Source organism: Simochromis diagramma, unplaced genomic scaffold, assembly GCF_900408965.1.
Source record: "Simochromis diagramma unplaced genomic scaffold, fSimDia1.1 OVJJ01000150.1, whole genome shotgun sequence".
In the NCBI taxonomy this organism is placed as follows: domain Eukaryota; kingdom Metazoa; phylum Chordata; class Actinopteri; order Cichliformes; family Cichlidae; genus Simochromis; species Simochromis diagramma.
In genome coordinates, this window is record NW_024387083.1 from 1,724,724 (window position 1) to 1,750,273 (window position 25,550).

The 25,550-nt window shown below is 43.0% G+C and overlaps 3 protein-coding genes, 1 long non-coding RNA gene and 1 other non-coding gene across 7 annotated transcripts; 2 read left to right on the plus strand and 3 right to left on the minus strand.

The window, feature by feature from the left end:
• Nucleotides 1-904: 904 nt before the first annotated feature.
• Nucleotides 905-3,606, plus strand: trir (telomerase RNA component interacting RNase). The gene is made up of 3 exons (XM_040045831.1): nt 905-1,801; nt 2,172-2,243; nt 2,318-3,606. The coding sequence occupies exons 1-3, from the start codon at nt 1,502-1,504 to the stop codon at nt 2,423-2,425; spliced, it is 480 nt and encodes a 159-aa protein (XP_039901765.1). The 5' UTR covers nt 905-1,501; the 3' UTR covers nt 2,426-3,606.
• On the minus strand, nt 2,586-16,738 carry ubn2b (ubinuclein 2b). 3 transcript variants are annotated; one of them, XM_040045768.1, is made up of 17 exons: nt 16,088-16,738; nt 15,411-15,539; nt 13,899-14,000; nt 13,314-13,445; nt 13,090-13,193; nt 12,092-12,581; nt 11,890-11,960; nt 11,670-11,799; nt 10,554-10,660; nt 10,362-10,472; nt 9,498-9,641; nt 9,281-9,331; nt 9,157-9,199; nt 6,878-8,161; nt 5,365-5,572; nt 4,800-4,868; nt 2,586-4,550 (listed from the first exon to the last, which is right to left on the minus strand). In XM_040045768.1, the coding sequence occupies exons 1-17, from the start codon at nt 16,397-16,399 to the stop codon at nt 4,504-4,506; spliced, it is 3,534 nt and encodes a 1,177-aa protein (XP_039901702.1). In that variant the 5' UTR covers nt 16,400-16,738; the 3' UTR covers nt 2,586-4,503. The 3 variants fall into 3 exon arrangements, with proteins under 3 accessions (XP_039901702.1, XP_039901701.1, XP_039901703.1); XM_040045767.1 differs by having other exon boundaries at nt 13,090-13,196; nt 16,088-16,737; XM_040045769.1 differs by lacking the exon at nt 4,800-4,868 and having other exon boundaries at nt 13,090-13,196; nt 16,088-16,737.
• Nucleotides 16,739-16,750: 12 nt separating this feature from the next.
• LOC120742500 lies at nt 16,751-19,538 on the plus strand. The gene is made up of 3 exons (XR_005697882.1): nt 16,751-16,860; nt 17,945-17,989; nt 18,709-19,538. It is a non-coding gene; the product is annotated as an uncharacterized LOC120742500 (long non-coding RNA).
• Nucleotides 19,539-22,037: 2,499 nt separating this feature from the next.
• Nucleotides 22,038-24,806, minus strand: rpsa (ribosomal protein SA). The gene is made up of 8 exons (XM_040045807.1): nt 24,728-24,806; nt 23,795-23,965; nt 23,566-23,684; nt 23,079-23,324; nt 22,684-22,812; nt 22,412-22,574; nt 22,271-22,306; nt 22,038-22,178 (listed from the first exon to the last, which is right to left on the minus strand). Exons 2-8 carry the CDS (start codon nt 23,925-23,927, stop codon nt 22,081-22,083), a joined length of 924 nt encoding a protein of 307 aa, XP_039901741.1. The 5' UTR covers nt 23,928-23,965; nt 24,728-24,806; the 3' UTR covers nt 22,038-22,080.
• On the minus strand, nt 23,393-23,531 carry LOC120742612. Its single transcript, XR_005697902.1, has one exon. It is a non-coding gene; the product is annotated as a small nucleolar RNA SNORA62/SNORA6 family (small nucleolar RNA).
• Nucleotides 24,807-25,550: the final 744 nt, after the last annotated feature.

Below are 25,550 nucleotides of genomic sequence, written 5' to 3' on the forward strand. Positions count from 1 at the left end.
AGCACATCTCAACGGATTAAAGAGAGGTGGCACATTCAAACATGATGAACAACAGCACAGTGTAATAGAATGGCATGTTTGGGGGGGGGGGGCTGTAAGATTCACCTAAGATTTGTTAAGTCCGTACTATGTAACAACCATGAACCACTCCTGATTTCTTTATATTTTTCTGGGAAAATGGGAGATGCAGCAGATTAAACATTAAGGATTAAAAACAGTTTCTACAATTCAAACAAACTTGAAGTCAGTTTGTATGACCACCTTTATTCTTTAACACACCCTCAACTCTAAGGTAAGATAGCCACCCACTGAGACCATTTTTCATGAGGCTTCAGTGAACTCAGATCCTGTGTTGGGTTTCCACTATTTTATGGTTATTTATTTATTGATTAAAGCCTGCCACGTTGTCTTTTGTCCACCACATGTCCAGCTTCCACCCTCCATCCATTTTCTTCCACTTATCCTTATCGGGGTTGCGGCAGGGGAGTGCTGGAGCCTATCCCAGCTACCATAGGAAGAGTTCACCCTGCGCAGGCCCCCGTTTCCTTCTTGGAATCAACACAAAAACAAATAAGGTGTGGCTCAAGACTTTTGCACAGGACTGAAGTATGAAATAAGCTTGCATAATGTGAACTGATCAGCTTGACCTTTTAATACAAGTGTAAATTGAATGGATGGATGACAGTGCTCCTGACAATCCTAATCAATATCTAAAAATAATAAATACAGTGAGGTTTTATTTTAAGCGATATAGCACAGAGTATCGTTTACGTCACTGTCAGAGTGAAGGACAGAGTTCATGTTCGGCTGTGTAAACTGGGTGTATTAAATTGTACCGTGTCAACAGAAGCAGACCTGAGAGCCAGCAGTTTCCAGCCAACAACCGTCTGTTATGTAATTTTTAGTATCAATTTCACTTCCGGCACAGCAGGAGGCGCTACACAGCTGCCACGTGATGTCACCAGAGAAAATGAAACATGGCGGAGCGAAGGTGACGGTTTGTGAAAGTTGGCGATAACTGCGAGAACAAATTTTGACCCTTCTTGTCTTTGTCGCAGGTGTTTGAACCTTTAGGTGAGCCGCAGCTGTATGCTTATACCTTAATAGGTTCCGCACATGAACTGGGAGGCCGTAGTTGAGTTTGTTCGTCTGCAGTGGCCTTACCGAACCGGGCATTAGCTGTTAGCCGCGTTAGCAGCTAAACCAGCGCCTGCTTTTGTTTTTGTCGGGGCCCGGGGATTGTGTGCTAGAGGGCTGACATTTTTAAAGCCTTTTGGCTTTTTTTTTTTTTTTTTTTTTTACACTTCGCCTTATTTTTCAAAGACCATATTCCCACACTGGACTGTGCAGCTGATCTATTTTTAAATAGACTTTAGGTTTTCGTATTGCACTGCGGTTGAGGCGTGCTGGCAGTGCTCTCCGCTAAGGCCAACCACACAACAAAGCCATACGTGTTACACAGCTAACACACAGCGGGACTGTGTCTGCTTGCCCAGGAACTATGGATCCAAAACGCGCACACGACAAACCTCAAACGAGCGGCGGCGGTGGCGGCAGCAGCGAGGACTCCAGCTGCGGGAGCCCCGCGTCCCCCTCGAGCAGCCCCGCACAGCCATCGAGCAAACCCCTGATGCCTGGGGGCAACGTGTTCGCTAACGACGGCAGCTTCATGGAGCTGTTCAAGAAGAAGATGGAAGATGAGAGGAGGAAAAAGGAGATGCAGCAAACAGGTGGAGATGCCAGAGCCACCGAGCAAGGACAGACACCAGTGGAAAAGAAGGCCCCACCCGTGACGAGCTTTGTAAGGGGTTTAGCAGTTGTAAGATGAGAGAGCAGTAGTTCCACTCACAGCCAAAGTGAAGCACTATGCACTGATACAGCAGGCTTACTGGCACCATAGTTATTACTCTGATGGCTGACATGTCATTTTTATGAGTGTTTCATACATATGCCGGTGATTGTATTATCCCTGAGATATTTCAGTAAAATCACCCACAGTGATGGTGTAAAACAAACAATAGCTTAGTAAAGTGTAGGGATGATCCTCACTGATGGTTTCGCTGGTGGCGCGAGACTAAGTGTAGACCTTCTGCTCTGGTGTAGTCTCCTTCATTGGCAGTCCACGTGCAAGAGCTCGTATAACGGTTTCAGTCTTCTATCCCCTAACCCAGGTGGGGAAGCGCCGAGGCGGTGTGTTCCTAAAGACCGGCATTGTTGCGAAGAAGCAGAAACAAGACACAGAAGTAAGTGGGATGGAAGGTGGCAATATTGATTGTGTTGTTCCCACAGGTGATAACCTCTGCCTCCTCCCCTGCAGGCTGAGCCAGGCAAGAGCGATGCTTGGTCTAAGTACATGGCTGAGGTGAAAAAGTACAAAGCCCACCAGTGTGGCGACGACGACAAAACCAGGCCTCTGGTCAAGTAGGCTCCAGGAGGTGGAAATGAAGTGCTTTGCTGGTGGGGGGCAACTACCTGGGACAACCTCAACGAGGGCCTGCCAATCCTCGCCTCCTGTACTATCAGTTCGAGTTGCCCTTCATTTTTACATCATTCACAAACTGCTTAGATTTACCCACCCCCTTTTTTTGTTTTTGTTTTTTAAATTGTTTTTGTCTTGCTTGTTACTTGTTGGACTCTGTTCATTTGAGTTGATGTCAAAAAATATTTCAGACACTTGAACATTTATTATTGAGGACCTTTTGCATTTTTCATGTCTGGTTTATTTGGGGTTTCATTAAGGACTAAGTTGATTTAATAGCTAAATCAAGGGTTCAATTAAATCTACACTGCCTATAATTGTGTCATGTTGTGTTTCGACATTCTCATAAATACCACTGTAAAGGCATCTGAGGAGCAGAGACTGTATGTAAAAGATGGCTGTTGTTTGCAGGTCTGAAAAGAGAAGGCAATGTTGAAATATTTTAAGCCTGCATTCTTTCTTGACTCTGCTTACAAAATCAGGTCTGATTGTATTTGCTTGTTAAGGATCCAGGGACACAGTTTCTGGGCTCTTGCCTTTTTACCATGTTGTAGTATTTTGCCATATTATTAGCCATAATCATGTAGCAAGTGTTTAAACAGAGTTTGATGAAAGTCCTGTGTTCCAGACACTCCTGTGCTGAGTAAGACTGCAGAACACAAGGCTTAAGATCAGGCCTTTTTTAAAATTCTATTCTTTTATTAGATAATCCAAATTGTGTAGCAATATACGAATGGCTAGCCTTGTAATTTCAATTGGGTGGGGTTATCTCAGGCATTGTTTTGACTGAAGTTTGTTTTTGGTATCATCTTTTTGCTAAATGACCTTTGTCTTTGCCACAATATGTACTTTCATCCAACATGTTCTCTCTACTAATTGTATCTCAATTGGACCAATTTCCCTAACCCTTCCAGACATCACTATTTACTTTTTTCTTTATGCCCAAAATTACAGATGTGTTGTATTTTATTTTTAAGATAACTCCAGTCACTGCACAGTATATAATTTGTTTCCTAGCCAGCTCACATTCAAACCTAATCTGTGGATGTCTAGACATTAAACCTGGGAGAGACGCCACATTAATCATTCTATTGGAGGCAATAAAAATAGCTAATGACGCTAACAGAGAGTTAGAGATCTGGGAAAACGAAATCAATTCTAATGATGTCTGCAAACACTTCGAATAGTGTATGGGCTCACTCTCTACTTCAGTCATACAGGATAAAACATGTTTATTTCACAAAGGATGGTCCCCATTAAAACCAGAGCAGTGGATAAAGTAGGTACGCTGACACTGCACAAGTCTGCATTGTCTTCAGCTTCCAGTCAGATCCACCTCTCATTTGTCACAGCTGAACACCAAGATAGTAATGGCCAAAAATGCTGTTTTATGTCCAGCTTTTATATACAGTCGATGGTCCAGGGGTCAACATGTTATAGAAGCTTCAGCTTCATTTGACTTTCATAATGCAGCTTGAATGATTCATTTGAAGAGAAAGATTTTAATTAAAAGTCAGTTTGAGTTCTATACAGGAACAAATTTATCCAGGAATTCAAGTACAATTAAAACATGTACAGCTCTCTTAAAAAAAAAAAAAAAAAGAAGCTCAAATTCAACAATTTGTTTACATTTCTTACAGGTATCAGTGATAATTACATTATGATAAAAACAGCACCAAGTAGACACACTGACCATGCATCAGAAAGGGAGCCATACAAAAGGCACACAGTCCCAGCAAGCACACACACACACACCTCAATCAACTATAAATCCCATTCATTCATTCCTCCCTGTCCACAGTGATATAGGTCTATTGTGTAAACATTGGCAAACTGCATTTGCCATTTTATTTAAAAGTTGTCATTGTTTTAAAAAGGTTATTTTTAACTGGTAGTTGTGGATAGTTGAGCTGATCTTAAAAGCAAAAGTCTGTAATTCAGACCCCTGTTATGTGCGGTCTGTGCGTCCCGGCTGTCCCAACGTTTCCTCGTTTGATTGGACTGCATCAGCTGGGTCCGCTGGATCATAGAGTCTTCCTCTTAGCATCACCTCCCTGGCTTTGACTGACATCTAGACAGGAACAGCACAGTGTTTGAAATCTCAACAAAAACATTACAAAGAGGGAAGGAAAAAAATTTTTTTTTAAAGTAAGGCATGCTGCCACCAACAGATGAGAACAGGACCGGACAGAAAATAAATAAATAAAAAGAGGAGGAGGGGGGGACAACCTGAGACAGAGAACATCAGACACTTGAAAGGAAAAGCAGAAGAGCAAAGGAGCAGGCTTTTGAGGTGGAGGGAGCGAGGGTCAGATTTTACCTGAGAAAGCGAGCTGCAAGTGAGGAGGCAGAGCAACCTGAGACCCTGACTGGAGGCTCTTATACAGATCTGAGGAGACAGGACAGGGCGACAAGAAACAAAGAGGGAGAAGATGGGAGGAACAAGTACCAACGGAACGGGGAGGTCAGAGGAGAGACGTGTGAGAGGAAGGAGCAGGAGGAGAAAGGAGGGGATAAAGGCAGAAGTGTGAGGCCAAATGTGAGATAGGAGAGGAAGCATGATGTAATACAGAATTGATGGGGGAGCAAACAAAAATGCAATGTCTTACATTAATTACAAAGCTTACATTTAGACACAAAACATGGTGATAAATGAGAACACACTACAACACCAAAAAAAGGCCTACACAGGAAACACCCACACAAAAGCAGACACACACCCCAACAGCCTCACACATACACAGTGCTTTCATGATGTCATATTGTAAAGAAAGCAATGCTCTTAGTTAAATCTGCAGCTGCCATCAATGTCAGAGTTGCACCTGGTGCATAATCTAAGCCCCCCCCAGTACAATGAGCGCTTGTGACCTGTGTGCATCACTCACTCTGGGTCAGGGTGGAGAACGGTGGGTTGCTACTGGCTGCAGAGCTGCTGGGTGCCGTGTTGGAGCCTGCTGCACCCAGCGAAGGCAGGTTTAACAGTGAAGGGAACTGGAAGGGCAGGGACACAGGCACCAGCCCCCCCAGCATCCCAAAACCGAGCGGAAGAGACGAGGCTGAGCTGAGCAGATTGCTGCTTCCTGCCGCGGAGACCTGAGCGAAAAAAACAGGTTAGGAGTGTTTAACAACAGGAAGAAAGTGGTTTCATTCAACAGATTCAGGGTTGAAAAATCCACCTGTGTACATGTGCTGCAGACAGTGTATCCGCACAGTATTCACAGAGCTTCACTTGGTCCACATTGTGTCATGTTACAGCCTTATTCCAAAATGATTAAATCATTTTTTCACCTTAAAATTCTTCACATAATGACAAGTGAAAAAAATGCTGGTAGTAGCCAGTGGTACCCCTCAGCCTGCTGGTAGATACATATGGTATCAATTTCAAAATCCTACCTCGCCTTGTTCTCAAGTTATTGCGTTCACAAGCTTGTCAGGAAAACTTGACCTCTGACCTTTAGGTCGAGGTCACTGAGACTTTAGTAGAAACATCTGTCGTATCCATTTGAAAATCCTAAGTGACATTCACAAGATTTTCAGAAAACTTGACCTTTAGGTCGAAGCCACTTAGATTCTTTTAGCAGATACACCTATGGTATCGATTTGAAATTCCTGCATCGCTTCGTTCTCATGAATTCCTCTGAGACAGGATTACATCGAGGCACAGATCTGGGGAAGGGTACAGAAAAAATGTCGACAGCATTGAAGGTCTCAATGAGCACAGTGGCCTACATCATCTGTAAATGGAATCTGAGGAATCGGGGTAGAAGGACCTTAGTCAGTAATGCGACCAAGAACCCAATGGTCACTCTGACTGAGCTCTAGCATTGCTCTGTGGCAGAAGAAGAAACTTCCAGAAGGACAACCATTTCTGCATCATTACAACAATCAACTGAATCAGTTAAAGGCACATGATGTTTGCCAAAAGCCAGTTAAAGAGTCTCAGACCATGAGGAACAAAATTCTCTGGTCTCATGAAACAAAGATTTAACACTTTGGTCTGAAGCATCATGTCTGGAGGAAACCACGCACTCAGCCAAAATAACAAAGAGGGGTTTCAAGATCACTCTGTGTGTCCTTGAGTGGCCCAAACTTGAACATGACTGAACATCTCTGGATCTGAAGATGAGCGTCGCTGCACAGCTATTTAATCTGAAGACACTTGAGAGGTTCTGCAAAGAAGGATAATAAGAAACTGCCCCACAATAGGTGTGCCAAGCTTGCAGCGTCATTCTCAAAAAGACTTGAGGCTATAATTGCTGCTTGTCATTATGCTGTACTGTATGCAGAGGTAAAATATGAAACTAATCCATTTTCGAATAAGGCATGTGAAGCACTGTGAATACTTTCCAGATGTACATCCTACATGTTTCCTTATCTGGCCATACTGGCACTACAAACCTGTGGCAGCTGAGAAGAGACGGATGACATTGGGACAGATGTGACTGGCTTGGCACCCTGAGGTGTCCCGCCCCCAGACCTCTGGCGCTGACCTTGATTGGCAGAGGCTGTCGTGGGGGAGGCACTGGATCCTGAATGCTTGTTTATGGATGAGGTGTTAATAAGGCTGGTGTTGGTGCTGCTGTTGCTGTTGGGGGTCTTCTGGCTGCCTGGAGGAGTGTAACTGCCTTGCCCCGGCTTGTTCACTCCTCCTTGGGCACCTGAGAACGGCGGGCGGAAACCTGCTGGGCTTTTGTTAGGGTACTGGTGTAGGGACGGGGTTGCCTGAGACCTGGGACTTTGAGAAATGGAAGCTGAGGATGAGGTGGCAACGGTGACGATGGGGTTGGGTGTGCGGGGAGTGAGTTTGACGATGGGTGGGATGCTGCTGTGGGTGGACTTGGTGAGAGTGGCGTGCATAGGGGTGATGAAGTTAGACTGTGGTTGTGGCTGTGCTTGTACGCTGGGGAGTGTTTGCGAGAGGGAGGAGGAGGATTTACTCTGGGGAGTCTGGGGCAGGTGAGGTGTCTGAAATGTTTTCTGGACCGTGACCGAGGGCGATGAGAGGGTGTGTAGCCGAGGTGATGTGATGATCAGAGTGTCAACACTGTTGACTTTGTTATTATTGCTGCCTTTGAGGAGCCCAGAAGGGGCAGTGGAGACCCCGGTCTTTGATCCTGGTGCCACTAGTGGAGACGCAGTGGGCGGTGGACGTGGTTTAGGTGGAGACACTGAGGCAGGCATGTTGGCTTTAGTCACACCCACACTCAAAGGTCTCTGCGTGTTCAAAAGTAAATGTCTGTGTGCCTGCGCAGTGCCCTTAACAACCCCCATGCCATCCACCCTGACCAAGGGCAGAGGAGAGGACGTGACGGAGGGAGACCGAGACAAAGAGGTGGAGGATGACGAAGAGGTAGAGATGTAGTGAGGTGCTTTGGAGCTATTGGGAGTGCTGACAGAGTTCTTTTTCTGCTGCTGGATGACCGGTGAGGTGTGGAGGCCGGAGGGGGTGGTGACAGTCTTGGGTTTATCTGGGGACGGGGGGCTGTCCCCCTGGGCCAGGCCCTTAGCTGCATTGCCAAGGATGGCCAAGGCCTGAGAGATGGAGTCCAGAGAGGGAGCTTCATCGAGGGAATCGAGACATATGGGCTCAGACGGTGACTGAGTCGGACGCGTGGCGACCTGGGCAGCAGGGGAGGGAGTGGCACCTGCTGAGGGTGTGGTGTGACGAACCCACACAGCCTCCTGGAAAATACAGAGGACACAAATATACTTTTAGCGACATTTAAGAGCACCGCCATGTTTCTTCAAGTTAATCTGAAATCATCATTCATATACTAGGAGTAGCAGGTGAAACACAACAACAGTATCACAATATTCTGCATGGCGATACTGTATCAATACACAAACCCAAATATTGATATTTTATCAAACACATTAAAATATTAAATACATTAAAATACAAGAGGGCTCATTTCACGCGTCATGAGATAACGTTAGCCGAGCACCGTGAGAGAACTTTAACCTTATTGACAAAGTTTCACTTTGAAGAGATCATTTGCATAACTTGTGTTTTTCACAATTTACTGTCCAGAGTTTCTGCTCCAACTTCCAGCTGCTGTACAGTTTCTAATGAGAACACATTTAGAATCTAAACCTTTAAAAAACAAACAAAAAAAAAAAAGAAGAAGAGGTGTCAAACATAATGGCCAGAGCTGACCCAGCAAAGATTCAAATCTGGTGTACTTGACACAGCAGGGCATGTTGACATTTAACTATATTTGAATAAGTTTTACAGTTTTTCCTGTTGATAAAAACCTCCCCCATGGCTATTCATGCTACACCAAAGTAATTAGGAATAGCAGGACAGTCTGGGTAGTGCACTACCAGAACCCTTTTTGTAATTTTACATTTATTTCATACAAATTAGGTCCAAAGAGTCGTGCCGACAGATTTCTTTGGTTTCCCATAGCTGCATTTCTTTATGATGTAGAAAAACTAAGAAGTATGGTTGAAACTATGCTTCTTTTTCTCATTTTAAGTTATCTCAGAGAGTTATATTAGTCACTAAAGTTCTTTACACTGACAAAAAGGAGTGTTTCACTGGTCCCACCCACTTTAGATCAAAGTGGGCAAGTGTAAAATGTGTAGCAGTCATCCCTTCTATATCAAGAGCCCTTCCATTACAAAGTCACTCTGCTGACAGATGGATTGCAGATTAACTTGAAAGTTCAACTAACCTTTGGCTTGGCTTTGGGAACAGGGAGCATCTTCTTCTTTGCTCTGGAACAAAATAAAATTGAATGAGTTATTAGAACAAATCAGTGATGAGAAAATAGGTTAACAGTAAGGTGAAAAACGTACGTGTAGCCAGTGAGATGACCGTGAGCCATGATGCTTTCTTTGAACAGCATCCTGCAGATGGGGAAATACAGAAATATGAATACAACAAGCACTAATATTAGGGAATTACTTCTTCATTACCATTCTATTCAAGCCATGATTGAAAACATACGAGAAAGATAGCCGCTATTATAATCACTGGACAACCACAGAAATCGCATTAGCTGCTGTCACACACCTGGCCTGCATCCACCCCTTAGGCCAGAGGGGTTTGACTTCAGTCTCCATGAAGGCTTTGAGGTAGTCTTCCAGAGACAGCGTGTTCTTGCCTTCACGCTCGTAGCAGGTTAGCTTCACCCGCACCAAGTTACACAGCAGTGACCTGGAAGGCAAACAGCATTGAGTTGACCTCTGATCTTGAGGTTGAGGTCACTGAGATTCAAACTCGTCTGAGATTATTAGTAAATACATCTATACTATCAATTTGAAATTCCTACGTTGCTTAGTTCTCAAGTTATCGTATTCACAAACCTTGAAGTCCACGTCACCCACCCACCTGGCAAGGTGACGACATTACAATATACCATAAAAGGCTGATGGGTAAAAACTGGGGAGGATCTTTTAAAATGAAAACCCACATCATGTTCATTTTACAGCAATTTTTGTTAAAATTAAATAAAAGATTTTTTGCATGTACTGCAATGTATTCACACACCCAGCACTGAGTGTGTGATGTGTGAAGCACTACAAAGTGTCACACTTGATGACTGCCTGCAGCTTTCCCTCTCCAGTAGCTTCCAGAAACACTGGGCTGGACCTGGCTGAACAAACACCTCGCATGATCGACAAACATGGCTTCTCATATGCAAACTGTGCAGATCCAACTACCAGATGTGTCTTGATATATAATCAATGACGGCTGTTTTTTGTGTCCTAGAGTTTCCAGAGGCGTGGGATCACAGCAGATGCTGTCGATATGGATAAAGCGCCCTAGATCTCAGCTTTATGCCACTCAGAGCTACCAGAATGCACTGAACTGCTGAATAAAGAAAACAAGTAGAGTGGAAAGGATGGATCCTGTGAGCACAGAGAGGAAACTGACCTGAGTCTGTCATCCCACACAAACTTCTTCCGAGGCCCTATCACCCTCTTCCCCGGCTTCTCCTCATCGTCATCCTCCGAGCCATTTTTCTCTCCCTCCTCAGACTGCTGCCTGCGAGCAGAGAAACAAACATTTCAGATCAAGGAAAAAAGGTATGTGAGCTCAGAGTAAGAGCCCAGAGCGAGTCCTTACTTTGCAACTTTGGCGATGCAGTCCATGTTGTATCGAGCGATCTGCTCTGGCATCACACTGCACACCGCCAACTTCAGCTTCAGCAGGGGCGTTCGTAGTCTGTCATCCTGGACAATGAGAGAAATCAACACTCATAAGGACAATACAGAAATGAATAATGGACACACAGACACAAAACAACAGCTTTTGCACAAATGCAGCAGTTGCCTCATAACAGGTTTAGCCCATTTTTTGCAACTGTTGTCAGTCCTGCGTGAACACCCAAGCGGGGGATAAGTGTGGGTTTGCACTGCCTACACAGACCCGCAGTTCACCCACAGCTATCCATTGTGGGTGCATATGGGCATGTTTGCTGAGTGTGCTGAGGAGAGCATCATAGCAACACAGATGCTAAATGTACTGCTGTGGAGATCAACAGCAAAACATATTCTGGCCAACAAAAAACAAGTCAGGGCCTTAAGCTGCTGTCGGTCTGCTCTTTGTGAATGAACTGAAGCGGCTCTCTTATAAAAAGTTTTAGATGGGACCACCGTGTTAGCATCTAGCAGGGTTAATGTCACTAAGGTAAGGTAAGGTAAGGTAAGGTAATGTAATGCTTTAAACGCATGCACACAGGTCAGAGCTCTGGGCAGAATGTTATTCTGAGGGACATCCATGAACTGAGGAAAACCTAAGAGCTGATTTAGAACAAAATGAGTAGTACTGGGTGTGTTACTCTGCGTTTGGGCTTCAGTAGAGTTAAACTCACTTAGCTTTTTGCTCCATTTGCTGCTGTTGCATTTTGATACAGCCAAATTCACACTAAATCTGTCTTTGTGAATGAATGATTAAGCAGTTGTCAACACTGGGGAGGAAAAACTCCCTTTTAACAGGAAGACACCTTAGGCAGAACCAGTCACTCATAGAAGTGTTTTCCTGAAAGAAGAACGTGCAGCAGCTGTTCCAGTCTGACTTAAAGCCACAGACACTGAGACTGGTAGAAATGGTGCTCATAGCATCTTCACTAAGTGGAAGGACATGGGACCTTTAAGTGATGTCAAATGCAAATCGTAGACCTCTTGGGATCCCGTTTTACCAAAACTCATTCTAACAGTAAGAACACTTGCTGCCACACACCTGTATGTTGAGGCTGAGCTTCTTCAGTCGTTTGAGCAGAGCATCTTTATTGCAGGGCACAAAGGCCTCCAGGTGAGAGTAGACAGCTGAACGCACCTCTGTGGGCTGCTCCTGAACCTGCAGCTCGATGCTGACACACACAGAAACAAACACAAATTTACATTTAATTGATTTTATACAAATTAATCCGCACTAATTCAAAATGAAGGAATGTACTCACTCCAGTAGGATGTTATTCATGTCCAGTGTGAAGAATTTCTTTCTGCCCTCTTCATCAAACAGACGGGACGCCTGTGACAAACAGACATCGCAGCAGTGAATAGGACTGGTTATGTAGGAAGTCTACTTCACATTTAATTTACACTCTTACTAACAATTATTTAATAAAAAAATAATAATATGAGCTGGTAGAAGGCTCATACCGCCCTCAGGTCTTCAATGCGTTTCGCGAGTGGGTCTGGAAGTCCGCAGGGCAGAGGAGGAGGGGTAATCACACTGCTCTGCACCGCCCGGCTACCTCCCATTTTGTGTCCCATCCCAAAGGAGCCGTTCTCCCCCTGAGCCGGGCTGGAAGGCTGAGGCGAGTCCAGCATCCCAAAGTCCAGGTCACCCATCATGTCCTGCAGTAAGTCGTTGTTGGCCGAGCCGAGCAGCGACATCACAGCAGGGTCTGCGGAAAGGTCGGCCATGTTGCACTCGTTGCTGCCAGCGGCCTTGGGATGGGTGTTCAGGAGCGCACTGTTGGTGTTCGGCACTTTGGGGCTAGGTCGCGGCAGACCGGCGGCGGCCATGTTCTTCTTGCGCATCTCCTCCTTTTCCCTGGTGAAGCGTCGCAGCATGTTGGCCAGGTGCAGGGAATCCTTCATCAGCTTCTTCCTCTTCTTCTTTTCTGGCCGGGTTAAAGCTAAAACGCTGCCGAGACCAAAGAAGCACCGAGAATAAAGACGTTTAAGGCACAGCGTTGGGATAAGGTCTGTGGTTACAGCAGTGTTTCACTGACATCACTGGACAACAAATTCTTACTAACCGTTTAGTATATTGTAATTAAAGTGGCATAAAACGGAACTAGCCTCTTACCCTCCTTTCAGCCAATAACAGACCAGAACACACAAGTACTACAAAGAAGTTTAGGCCAAGTACTGCTTATGCCTTCTGGGGAAAAACTAGTGGTAAAATAAATTATATAGAGGACTTTCACCTCAGAAATTAAAGTTCAAGTCCCATGTAAAAGCCAAAAAGTAGTGTTGAACTATTTTTAAATAAATGAATAATGTAGATATTCCTTTATTTGTCTGATGGGATGGGCACAACGAGGAGCAATGCTTATTCTTAAACGAACACCTCATGTTAATTTATCTAAGGAACGAATTAGCTACTTATTGAAATAACTATAATACAGGATTACAGGTCAAAACCTCACCCAGACTTTGGTACTTTGTTTTTTCGGGGTTTCTTTTCCTCCAAAATTCCACCATCTTGCTTTTTCCGTCGCTTTTTAATCACTCGCTCTTCACCGTCTTTCATCTTCTGCAGATAAGACACAAAAGGTGAAAAAAGGCACAGAATAATACAAGCAGCAAAGCAACAGCTTTTCTTTTTAACTATTTGTTCATATACAGAGTGCACAGAGAACCAAGCACCTACCTTGAAATGATTATCGTTTCCAGCCGCGTTTTCTCCCTCAGAGTCAGACGCAGCTCTGAACTGCAGAGTGCCCGTGTTGATGTAAAAGCCTCCATGTTTAGTGGTGAGAGAGGCCGGTACCAGCTCATCATACTGAGGACGGGGTAGAATTACAATTAACTGCTTGTTTTCTTATGATGCAACAGTCTTCTTCCACGGTCAGTCTTCCAAACGACTACACATAATAATACTAAACTTTACTAATATTATTCTCAGTATTAAAGCTTATATATCTATTTGTTTAAGGTTTTCCCTCTTATCCAGTTTCTTTTATTCTTCTGTTTCTACTGCAGATCAAAAGCATCCACTGACAAAAGGAAATGAAGCAAAGCAAAGAACCATGACTTTATATTAAAGTTACTGTAATTTCTCATTATTATTTTAATACAACATGAATGTTTATCATCTTTTTACTACACTTATTTTTTACTTTCATTACAAATAAGGTCGTTACTTATTTTAATCTTTGGCAAAGAGACCTGAAACGTAACCTATTCTGATGAACGCCAATAAAGAAGATTATTTTTTTTAAAAGAATAAACTCACAGCTTCTGAATTGTCAATGAAGGGATCGGTTTCATCGTAGCCGTAGCCGATGTCAATGAGATCCTGCATTCTGTCCTTTTTCTTCTTCTTCGAGCTGCCGCCCTGCAAATGGACAGTAAACACAAAGATCACAAAATATTTAAAAATACAACAGAAACACGCAACAATAATCACCCACACAGATTCAGCTGTAACCACAATATGGACAGCAGAACCAGCGCTTCAGGAATTAAATTAATAATGTTTTTTTTAACTCAATTATTTATTAGATTTCTAAATTGTCTGTTAGTTTTAAAAGAAAACTGTATACAGAACAAAATCCTACCAGTCACAAAATTTAGAAATTATTTTTAAATTAATTTAACAGAAAAGATACAATCAAACACAACAGCACACATATCAGTGACTCTTTAACAACAAGACATCAGAATGTTTCTATTCTACATTGTTACCATTTTGTAGAACTGCCACTGAACCATCGACCTGTGTGAGTTTTAGTCACCTTTTGATTGGCCGGTCAGTCAGTGGAAGAAAAACGGCGCCACTGTAACTAACTAAAACTGATCTAAAACTAGGTATGGTAAAATAATAATAACAACAATAATGATGATAATAATAGATTACTAAAATAAAAACAAAAATTAGACTAATCAAAAACAATACTGTGCAATTGAAATCGTTTCTACGTTTAGAAAGTTCAGTCTGATTATTTATTGAAACTTAGGATTTCTATGACAGTAAATCAACCGCTGACATAAAGCAGTCTCACTGTGCCCTCTATTAAATAATGAAGTGAAGGAAAAAAAAAAAAACAAAAACATCTCTCATGCAAATAAAAACTAAAACTGAAAGTAAACTTTTCAAACAATAAAAACTAAAAGTAAACGAGCAAATTCTCTCTCTCTTAGAACCAATTCAGAAATGCTAAATTATGATAACTCAAACTCCAGAGAAGGTCTCTCAGTCACATTATCATTCAACTCCACTGACCCCTGCGGTTATTAGATAGCAGGCAGCCAAACAGAAGGAAGGGAAATCCAGGACAAACATTTTGCTACCATTCAACAACTTCAAATATGGCTTCATAACTTGAAACCTAGCATTCAAATAGCTAGAATTTCCCTAACATGACTCTGACTTTAGTCTCGTTTCTGGCTGTTGTGAAATATTCAGAATCGCCACCAATTTGCATGTTATTGTGGAGCCTGCTTCATTCGCGTGCTTGTAAAAGCCAATATTAGAAAAGACTTGTTATCAAGTGATAACATAGCTTTAACACTGTTTCTCAACCCTGGAACTAAGCCTACATTTTTGAAGCTTCCAAAAATTAGATTTTTAAACCATGAAGGGTTGAATAATTCCTCAAACGCCTGACTAGCAGTCAGGCAGGAAACGCTAACATTCTTCACGTTTTACTCTAGGGTCTTTACCTTACAACATAAAGCGACTTTGGACGACTGTTGTCCTCAACTGGTGTTATGCAAACAGGCCCGAGTTTACTTTGCTACTTACATATTTGCTTTCAAATTTTCTGGCAAGCTCTTCTACCTCCCGCCTCTCCTTCTCATCATCTGCAAAAGGGTCACTGGGGTCCAGCGGAGGAGTGAGTCCTTTGGGTACAGCAGAACCCACGGGCTTTACCTGAGGAACACCAGGATAGCAACTTGAATTGTAAATACGTAAGGCTGACAACAACATCAACGTCATAATCGCACCTGGCAATACATGCAACCTGCATAAAAAATAAAAATAAATGAAAAAGTAGGGAGGTTCTCACTACAGCAACTCTTTGTCTTGTGTGGATTAAGTAGGACACCTCTATATCGGTCATAACATAAGATGTAGACATAGGAGTAACAAGATAGGATGGTAATAATAAGAGGGTCCAGTGTCCCTGACACTTAAAATACTTCAGCCTGCATTCAGACTGCGTTTTTAAACTGCACTGCTTCAAACTCTCCAAAATCTATCTAAAGGTCATAATAAATAAATACATAAGGAGCATGAACATCAAGTATTTATGGGCTCAGTGTGATCTACTTTATTTGCAAATCCTGTCAGACAAAAGTTCAGCAGCCACAACAACAACAAAACAACAAGTGCAACATGCACGCGGGTTCACCACCACCGGAGTTGTGCCCGGTTAGCCCCCCCGCTAACACCACCGTGTCTGCCTCTGCTCTCCTAACCTGAGAAAGAGATGAGTGGACCAGCTCGCCGTAGTTGAACTCGGAGGACCCTCGCTCATTCGGCTCGCTCAGTGTGAGGTTGAGGCGGACGGTGGGCTTCTTCTCCTCCCTCTGCGCGTCGCTACCTTTCTCGTTGCCGAACAGACCTCCGCCACCCCCTGACCCGACCGCACTCCCACCTCCATCTTTCCCAAAAGTGATGTCGACGGCCTCATCTTCGCGGCGGCGTTTCTTGCTGGTCTCCGGGGTCGGCGGCGGGGTGGTGTTGAGGGTGGAAATGGTGACGAACGGCACTTTCCTCGGCTCTGCCATTTGACGCTCTCCTTCCGACGTCCGGGCACACAAAACCTGGAGCGCCACGCTCCTCTCAGCCGCCAGTGGCAGGGGAGCTAAACTGGAGATGGTCGACAAGTAAGAGCTAGCTAGTTGCTCAGCTAGTTAGCTTCCTCGGAATGAGTGCTGCGGGCAACACAATGACTTTTATCGCTTCTCGGCCCGTTTTAATCCATACAGTATTATCCCTGGAACAGCCCCCGTCGCCTACGAGTGACTTAAACTGCAGGAAATCGCAGTTTTGACAGCTTCCATGAAATTGGTGGTTAGCTACCGCAAGGAGGATTCTGAAGTAGCCATCTTGATCATTATTATCATTATTCAGAGGCTGGGCGTGCATATGAAAAGAAAGCGGAAGGCAGAGAGGAAGGGGAACCGCGTTTGTCCAATGGCAGCGCAGAAACACGCCCACCTGACAGACTAGCGCGAACGTGGAGGAGGTGATTGTTCTGAACAGCCAGGATATCTCAGCTGTTTACTACAAAGAGAAAATATAATAACACATTTAAGTTATATCTTTAGGCACTTTGTTGTTTTTCATCTTAATGACTCTTTCTAGGTGCTGCACACCAGACAGCTTCTTCCTTTGTCCGACTTTATGTGTCCAGGGTTTTTAATCTTAACTCTTTCCTTAACGCTTTATTATCCAAGTCCCTTTCAAAAGTACGTGTTTTTCTCTCAATCGCATTTATCTTCAAAATCTTTGCATTTCTTCTCCATAGCCAGATTTTTTTTCCTCATATTTGTTGGTCTCAAACGTCTTCTCCGATTCATATTGGGTCCGGAGGAAATGAATCTGTAGTTTTTCCGCTTTTGACTGTTGGATCTCTTTCATTTTTAAACTTGGCAGCCTCATCCTGCTCTTTTTTTCAACGATTTCTTCACCAGGGTTAAAATCTTAGTTTTAAGCCGTTTAACTTCATCCATGAGACGCCTTTCATTTTCTTTCGTTTTTTCAGGCTCATTTTGGAGTTGCAAGAAATCAGGTTTAATGATATGAGACATTTTTTAATTGATGTATGTCGTTTGTATGAATTTTTAAGTATTAATTTACTAATATTGTGCTTCACATATTATCTGCGGTGTCACTTTATAGAATGGAATGTCACAGTGTGATGAGCACAGAGCATGCATGTGTTTGACTAAAAGGCATCATGTTCTAGTTGTTGTGAGGCCGTGTTGTGTTTTAGATGCAATTGTGCCTTTTTATTTTTTTATTTTATCCTTTTGATTGTTTGTCGTTATCTTTCTCAGTAAAACTGTGGCAGTTTTCACTGATGGTACTTTAATTTGTGTACTTTTTCACAAGTAAATCTGGAGTTACTACTGATTTACTCCAATATTAAATAATCTGTATTCAGATTTAAGAGTACAGGAAAATTTATTTTTCACTGAGTGGTTCTGCCTCAGCACTGGACAACATATATTAATGCTTTATATTATTTCTCTCAAATCAAGTAAGATGTACAGAGGACTGTGTCAACACGCTAGGATTAATTATGCCATTTCTTTACACTTTTGCAGGATTCTCTAATATGGACTGTACATCATTAAAATACTGCAATTTCAGTAAGTATACACATTTCATATAATCATAGTCTGTAACTTTATTATTGGCATTAGCCCAAGTAATTAAACATTTTAGTTAGTAAAGAAAAGAATGGGCATTTTGATTGTATGTGCACCATAGTCTATGTAACAAATAACCATATAGCCCAATAACTATATAATAAGGTGGATCCAACTTCAGTTTCACACTCTTCGTTTATCAGAAATACACTGCTCAAAAAAATAAAGGGAATACAAAAATAAGACATCCCAGATCTGAATGAATGAAATATTCTTATTAAATACTTTGTTCTTTGCATAGTTGAATGTGCTGACAACAAAACCACATCAAAATCATCAATGGAAATCAAATTTAACAACCCATGGATTTGGAGCCCCACTCAAAATTAAAGTGGAAAAACACATTACAGGCTGATCCAACTTTCATGTAATGTCCTTTAAAAAAAAAGTCAAAATAAAGCTCAGTAGTGTGTGTGGCCTCGAAGTGCCTCTATGATCTCCCTGCAGCGCCTGGGCATGCTCCTGATGAGTTGGCGGATGGTGTCCTGAGGGATCTCTTCCCAGACATGGACTAAAGCATCCGCCAGCTCCAGGACAGTATGTGGTGCACTGTGGCGTTGGTGGATAGAGCGAGACGTAATGTCCCAGATGTGCTCAACTGGATTTAGGTCTGGGGAACGGGTAGGCCAGTCCATAGCATTAATGCCTTTGTCTTGCAGGAACTGCTGACACACTCCAGCCACATGAGGTCTAGCATTGTCTTGCATTAGGAGGAACCCAGGCCCAACAACACCAGCATATGGACTCACAAGGGGTCTAAGGATCTCATCTCGGTACCTAATGGCAGTCAGGCTACCTCTGGCGAGCACATGGAGGGCTGTTCAGCCCCACAAAGAAATGCCACCCCAAAACGTTACTGACCCACTGCCAAACCGGTCATGCTGGAGGATGCTGCAGGCAGCAGAATGTTCTCCATCGCGTCTCCAAACACTGAAACGTCTGTCATAATGTGCTCAATGTGAACCTGCATTCATCTGTGAAGAGCACAGGGCACCAGTGGCAAAGTTCCCAATCTTGGTGTTCTCTGGCAAATGCCAAACGTCCTGCACGGTGTTGGGCTGTAAGTACAATCCCCACCTGTGGACATCGGGCCTTCATGCCACCCTCATGGAGTCTGTTTCTGACCGTTTGAGCAGACACATGCACATTTGTGGCCGGCTGGACGTCATTTTGCAGAGCTCTGGCAGTGCTCCTCCTGTTCTTTCTTGCAGCAGGAGGTATCAGTCCTGCTGCTGGGTTGTTGCTCTCCTATGGCCTCCTGTAGCTTGATTTCACAGAAGTGTGATTGACTTGGAGTTACATTGTGTCTTTAAGTTTTCCAGTTTTCTGTTTTTTTAGCAGTGTATAATCAAAAGTGTGTTACATGCTTAAATTTACACAGAAAAGTCAGAAATCTGCTCTTGTTCCATCTTTGTTCTGTCCTCATTCTCCATTTCCCTCTCTGTTCCCCTCTCTCCCTCTCTGTTCCCCTCTCTCCCTCTCTGTTCCCCTCTCTCCCTCTCTGTTCCCCTCTGTCCCTCTCTGTTCCCTCTCTCCCTCTCTGTTCCCCTCTCTGTTCCTCTCTGTTCCCCTCTCTCCCTCTCTGTTCCCCTCTCTCCCTCTCTGTTCCTCTCTCTCCCTCTTTGTGCTGACAATCAAGCCAAACACCAACATCATCAAATATACAGTTGAAACCAGATATTTACATACTCTTCAGATAAAAACAGATACACTTTTTAATTGTAACATCAAATCAGACTAAATGTTTATTTTTTTTAGGTTGATAAATATTAAGAGTAAAGAGAGAAACTATCTGTATTTCTTAATTGTAAATGGCACCAAATTGTATTCAAAATTGAGCCACACTTATGGAGCTCCACAGTTCTTTTCCTGGTGTTTTGGTTGACATCTCTTGAGTTTCCCATTTCAAAGAAACAGGCTCTGTGTTTTGCCTTATATCAGGGGTGTCAAACTCAAATACACAGTGGGCCAAAATTCAAAACTGGAACAAAGTTGCGGGCTAACACTAATATTTATTGAAAAAAAAAAATCTTCCTCTAGATATAAGAATGAATCTTTTCTTATGGACTCAAACAAGTTTTGCTGAAAAACTGAATATGGAACAAGCAAAGCTTAATACTAAACAATATATATATTAACTGTATAATACCAGTAGGCCAGCTCTAATAGTAATTTGGTATGGCTTCGCGGGCCAAATGTAATTAGGCTGCGGGCCAAATTTGGCCCGCGGGCCAGAGTTTGACACCTATGCCTTATATGCATCCACAGCTGTGCCACAAATTTACTCACATGGATTCTACTAACCTATCAGAAGCTTCTTCAGCTCAGACTGGAATCGTCTGGAGTTTTCTTATTAATTAACAATAAACTTAGTGTATATGTGCTCCTAAATTTGATGAAAGTGATAAAAAGAGACAGCTCTGTCTCTTTATTCTGACATTTAACTAATTCAAAAGATATTTCAATATTTATTTATCCAAAACAAAACAAGTTTACTCTAAATTGATGTTGTACAGTAAAAAATGTTCTTGTATTTTCCATAAAATGTCTGTAAATATCTGGTTTAAACTGTGAATATACTGCTGTGTATTGAAATTCCTCTTGTTTTGCATAGAAATATACTGAACAACATACAAAGCATAATATATAAAATACTACCAGAGTTTTTTCTTTGAAAGAAGCACCTTATGTCCATTCTTGTATATCAGTGCATTACTGAAACTGATTTATTTAGCCGTGGAGGGTAACAACTGAAAATATGAAATAAACACATGTAAGCTATGACTCTCTAAAGAAACAGCATTCGGCTTTTGATTTCACCATTTGTTGATTTACTTGAAGAACAAGTAATGTGAGTCAAGTGATCAGTTTGATATCAATCTTTCGTGATACACCATCATATTTACATTATTTGTACAATACGAATGATTTGCTTTGGTACCTGGTCAAACTTCAGTTCTCCTCTGTCTGCCTGGCTGCATTTCTCTAGCAGCACACTCGCAGGCAGCAGCTCCCCCCGCCCCCTCGTGTGATTCGAATATTATGTGTAGTTTTTGTTTTATACAGTTGTCAGCCAGGCATCTAACTATGAAAAAATTACACTCCAAAAGACCCCGGGCTTCTGAAAAAACAACCTGGGCTTAAGCCCAGTAAGCCGCCACTGGCCTGAACTATAGAACACGTAACATAATACCCACTGAACAGTATCAAGTTCTTTTTAATCAAAATTAAACTTATGAGAAAGTAGACCCCTTAAACACAAATCAGTGTGATAATAACTACTAATAACTGAAAGCATCTTTGGGAAAACTAACATTTCCACGTATGGTTGGACACGTCAGCAAACTGCCGTTCCCATTTCCCCAGCCAAATATAAAGAAATAAGTGATGCAACTTTTGATGCCACAGATTCCCCTTATTGTTTTTCTGGGTATATAATCCAATGCATTTCATCCTACTCCAACCTAGTCAGGGAAAAATAACTGCAGGGGCCCTTTTACTTAAGGTTAGGTTCCAGCTGGCTAGTGAAGGAATATGACCCACTGCAGGTGGAGCTGCAGAAAACCGGGGTGTAGTCTCAATCAGGAAATGTTTACTTCACACATGAAGGTGCCAGAATTGGTACAACCCATTCCACATTCACAAACCACTAAGTTTTTAACATGCAATAGATTTGGTATGATTAATGCCAATGCATAATCTGATTAGCCATTTTTTAAATTAAGCCTAGTCCACTGGATCTTTAAATCACAGCCAATATAAAAAGCAGTGAGGTGCAGTTAGACAAAGAACCCAAATAATTTCCAGTCTACCTGTATTGCGATGTTATGATTCAATGAAGTCTCATTTCCCACAGCTGTATTCATTTTGTGGAAAACCCATCAAAACACTGACATTAGAGTCTTCTTAATTGGTTATTTAGTGCAATTTTTCGTTACTTTTAATAGGGCTTTTAATTGTAAATATCAGAAGAAACAGTAAATCAAAGTCAAAGTGTAAAAAACACTTTATTGTTGACATGAGCATCAATTTTAAGACCAGTCAGAAGCAGCGCCACCCCAGTCAGAAGCCTGAGCAGTGGGTGCTGTGGACCAATCCTCTGTGGCAGGCTGAGTACTCCAGTCCTCACCTAGAATGGAACAGGAAAAAAGGTGTTAAGTTCAGAGACGATAACAGCACACATGATACACAAAGGTAATGAAGATCCATATAAAAACTCACCAGTATAGACCTCACCAGGCTTGACAGGGGCAGGTGCTGTAATAAAATCCCAATCAAGTTTAAACCATTAAGTGTGAAAAAGTGAATGAAAAATCTTACACTGCATTTACAAGTTAAACACAAAGCAGCAAATCATCTCACCTGCAGGGAACTGCTGAATGGGCACAGATGGCACTGCAACGCCCTCAGACCAGTCAGCCACCTCAGGCTGGGCAAACTCGGGTGCAGGGGTGGTCCATTCACCCTGGAACTCCTCCTTTCCAACACCAGCCTTCTCAGCAGCAGCCTGCTCCTCCTTCTCAATCTACAAGCACATAATAAGCATTAGTGAGTGTATCAGCAGGATGTATGCCTCATGCACTTGGTTCTAGCCACTTCAGTACTTTTAGATAAGTTGAGTGTGCCAGTCATACCTCTTCAGGGTCCCTGTAGAAGTACAAATCTGGCATGACCTCCCATGGGTGCTCCCTGGAGATGGTTCCCCTCATCCTGAGGACCTCCCGGGCCAACATCCACCACATCAGACCCACAGAGTGGTGACCCTGAAACAGACAAATAGGGTCAAATCCAAACCTGTTGGAGCTGCACTGCGATTCATTACATTCAAAAAGGCATAAAGCTGTAGAAAAGAGTTTGTGGCAAGACCTCAACTCCAATTCCCTGGTGTGGTTCAGAGAAAAGAAGTTGGCGATCAGGCACTTTTATGTAGCACACATTCTACACCACACACTGCACAGACAAAACAGCAGGGCTCTAGCTGTGTGTGCAAAGACTCATTCGTCATTGTTTTAAACTAACTGAATTTTACCTTGTTGTTACAGGGGATGGCAATGTCCACATATCTCAGCGGGGAGTCAGTGTTGCACAGGGCAATGGTGGGGATGTTTACGTATGAAGCCTCAGTCAGTGGCTGATGGTCAGCACGAGGATCTGTCACAATCAGGAGGCGGGGCTCCCTGAAAGCAGCCTGGATCTGATTGGTGAATGTACCAGGGGTGAAACGACCGTGGAAGGTAGTGGCACCAGTGGCAGAGGCGAACTTCAGCACTGCTCTCTGAAACAGACAGTACAGGTTTTACTTGAGATCGCAACAGAAATAATAACTTAGATTTTTAAAAAAAGAACTGTGGCTCAGGTTACTATCAAACCCCATTCATGGGACAGTTGTCCTTATGGTGTTAGCGAATCCCGGCCTGATTACTCTTGCACACTTCCGACACCTGAACACCAACGCAAGTGCCAGGTTTTAACAGTGTGCACATAACAACAATGAGTCAGTTTTACCAGAACTTTACCTGGCCAGTGTTTCTGGAAGAGATGACACACACATCAGCTGGGTTCTCAATGGCAACAATGGCCCTGGCTGCCAGCAGCAGCTTCTCCCAGGTCTTCTTCAGGTTAATGATGTACACACCTAGTGAGCAAAACACGACAAGTTTTGTCATTTGCATGTAAATCCGCAGCAGGGACAAAGTAATCAAAAAGCTCCATCGTCATAGCGCAGATGACTGCTACACCACTCACCGTCGCTTTTTCTCTTGTAAACGTACTGCTCCATCTGGAAGTCCAAGTTGGTACCTCCCAGATGGGTTCCCGCTGCTAGGAACTTCAGCACATCCTCCTCCTTCATTTGAAGGACATCCAGACCTCCGGACATCGTGACCGCTTTCCCTGCGTTACGAGTTAGTGGGAGAGCTGCGGGGAAAAAAGTAGACTTAGAAAAACTACAAGCTGCAAAAGAGACAAAATAGTACACCCACGACCAGAAGCATCCAAAAAAATTTGATTTACATCAGTGCATTTCTAATCAGACACAAAACAGCAAAAATCCATTGCTGAGCACAAGAACAGTAGCTCTTAGCAAAGTGAAGATGCTCCCTTAGTGTGTGCTCTTGCAGCAGGCCACAACGGAGACATGTTCACCCCACAAACGCGCATGTGTCAAGTCAATTTAGCCTCCGGATTAAATCATCAGCCATTTAGGGAGCGCAAACGATATGCAGATCTCGTTAGGAAGGTCGGGAAAAACATAACTACGAGGGGTGAAGGCGCAGAAGCTCGTATCTTACTTAAAGGAAGCTAAGCAGCAACGCGGGGATTAAGTTGAGGTATCTTGGATGCAAAAGGCCGCTTGGAGCGTAAAAAGTCACGATAACTCATGTGTATGGTTGCCATCGTCTTCAGATATCAATTACAATCATATGAAATCTCGTCACTGCCGCTGTTCATTGGATGGAGGCGAGGCGCACGAGAAACAGAGGAAGAGCGCGTGTCAGCAGCTAGCATGTTAGCTACAAAGGTTAGCATCATGAATGCGTTGAAAATTAAGAAAATTAGGGCACGGTAGTCTGCGCCTGTCTACCCCACGGTATATGTTCTTTGTCCTCGGTCATAACTTTACGAATTTTGACTATTTCTTTCGATTTAAAATGACTAAATAGGCCGGTTTAAACTCACCACGAAACAACGCCGTATGGAAATCTGACCACACGGTGAAAAAGAGGACGCTTGAAGGAAATGACGTTATTTTTATACCAAATTTCCAAGCGTGTGATTGGCTGGTTAAACCGAAGGCGGGGAGGAGGTGAAAAATGAGAAACATCCGCATTTTCGCCACTAGGTGGAGTTTTAATTCCACGTGCTTCAAAGGTAGGAGCAGAGGTAACCAGAGGTGGGCTCACGGGTCGGATGGGTATCCCATATTAAGACAATGGAGATGGAAAGACCATATTAAGACAATGCTGAGACGCTGACTTCTCGGTGAAAGACTGACCTGTGCTCCTAACATATTTGCCAGAGATAAAGTGTTCCAGGCAAAGGGATCATAATATGTACACGATTGTGAAATTGTTTTAGTGAAACGTATCTTGTGTGTAGAGAGCTCTGCAGTTGTTCCCTCTTAGAAATGGTCCTATATTTGAAATTAAGTTACAATAGATTACCGAGGCAATACACAGACAGAACAGACAGCTGATTAGTTTTCTGTGGGACTAATGGGCTCACCGAAAAATGGGGTTTGGGTACATTTCAAGGGCATTAGAGGTGATGGACATGGGCCAGATGCCTGAGATGTTTTGGAGCTGTTTTCTGGGAATGTGACCTAAATGACTGGGTAAAAAAGGTGGGATGTCAACACCCCTCACAATCATTGGATTTCCTTTTTTAAATAACTTCATAACCAAAGCAGTCCAACACACATGCAATAAAATATTTTCACAACCCCCTACCAAAACAAAAGCCAATTCTCATGGCTGTAGAAAAAAGGCACAAAACAAAAACA

What these genes read in the sequence shown, in the direction of transcription:
- trir (XM_040045831.1), top strand. Translation starts at nt 1,502, where the DNA reads ATGGATCCAAAACGCGCACACGACAAACCTCAAACGAGCGGCGGCGGT. An exon ending in CCCCACCCGTGACGAGCTTT is followed by an intron (nt 1,802 to 2,171) that starts GTAAGGGGTTTA and finishes CCCCTAACCCAG; the next exon opens with GTGGGGAAGCGCCGAGGCGG. An exon ending in AGCAGAAACAAGACACAGAA is followed by an intron (nt 2,244 to 2,317) that starts GTAAGTGGGATG and finishes CCTCCCCTGCAG; the next exon opens with GCTGAGCCAGGCAAGAGCGA.
- ubn2b (XM_040045767.1), bottom strand. Translation starts at nt 16,399, where the DNA reads ATGGCAGAGCCGAGGAAAGTGCCGTTCGTCACCATTTCCACCCTCAAC. An exon ending in GAAAATTTGAAAGCAAATAT is followed by an intron (nt 14,001 to 15,410) that starts GTAAGTAGCAAA and finishes GTCCATTTGCAG; the next exon opens with GGCGGCAGCTCGAAGAAGAA. An exon ending in GCATTGAAGACCTGAGGGCG is followed by an intron (nt 11,961 to 12,091) that starts GTATGAGCCTTC and finishes TGTTTGTCACAG; the next exon opens with GCGTCCCGTCTGTTTGATGA.
- rpsa (XM_040045807.1), bottom strand. Translation starts at nt 23,927, where the DNA reads ATGTCCGGAGGTCTGGATGTCCTTCAAATGAAGGAGGAGGATGTGCTG. An exon ending in CATTCAGCAGTTCCCTGCAG is followed by an intron (nt 22,307 to 22,411) that starts GTGAGATGATTT and finishes ATTTTATTACAG; the next exon opens with CACCTGCCCCTGTCAAGCCT. An exon ending in GCCTGGTGAGGTCTATACTG is followed by an intron (nt 22,179 to 22,270) that starts GTGAGTTTTTAT and finishes GTTCCATTCTAG; the next exon opens with GTGAGGACTGGAGTACTCAG.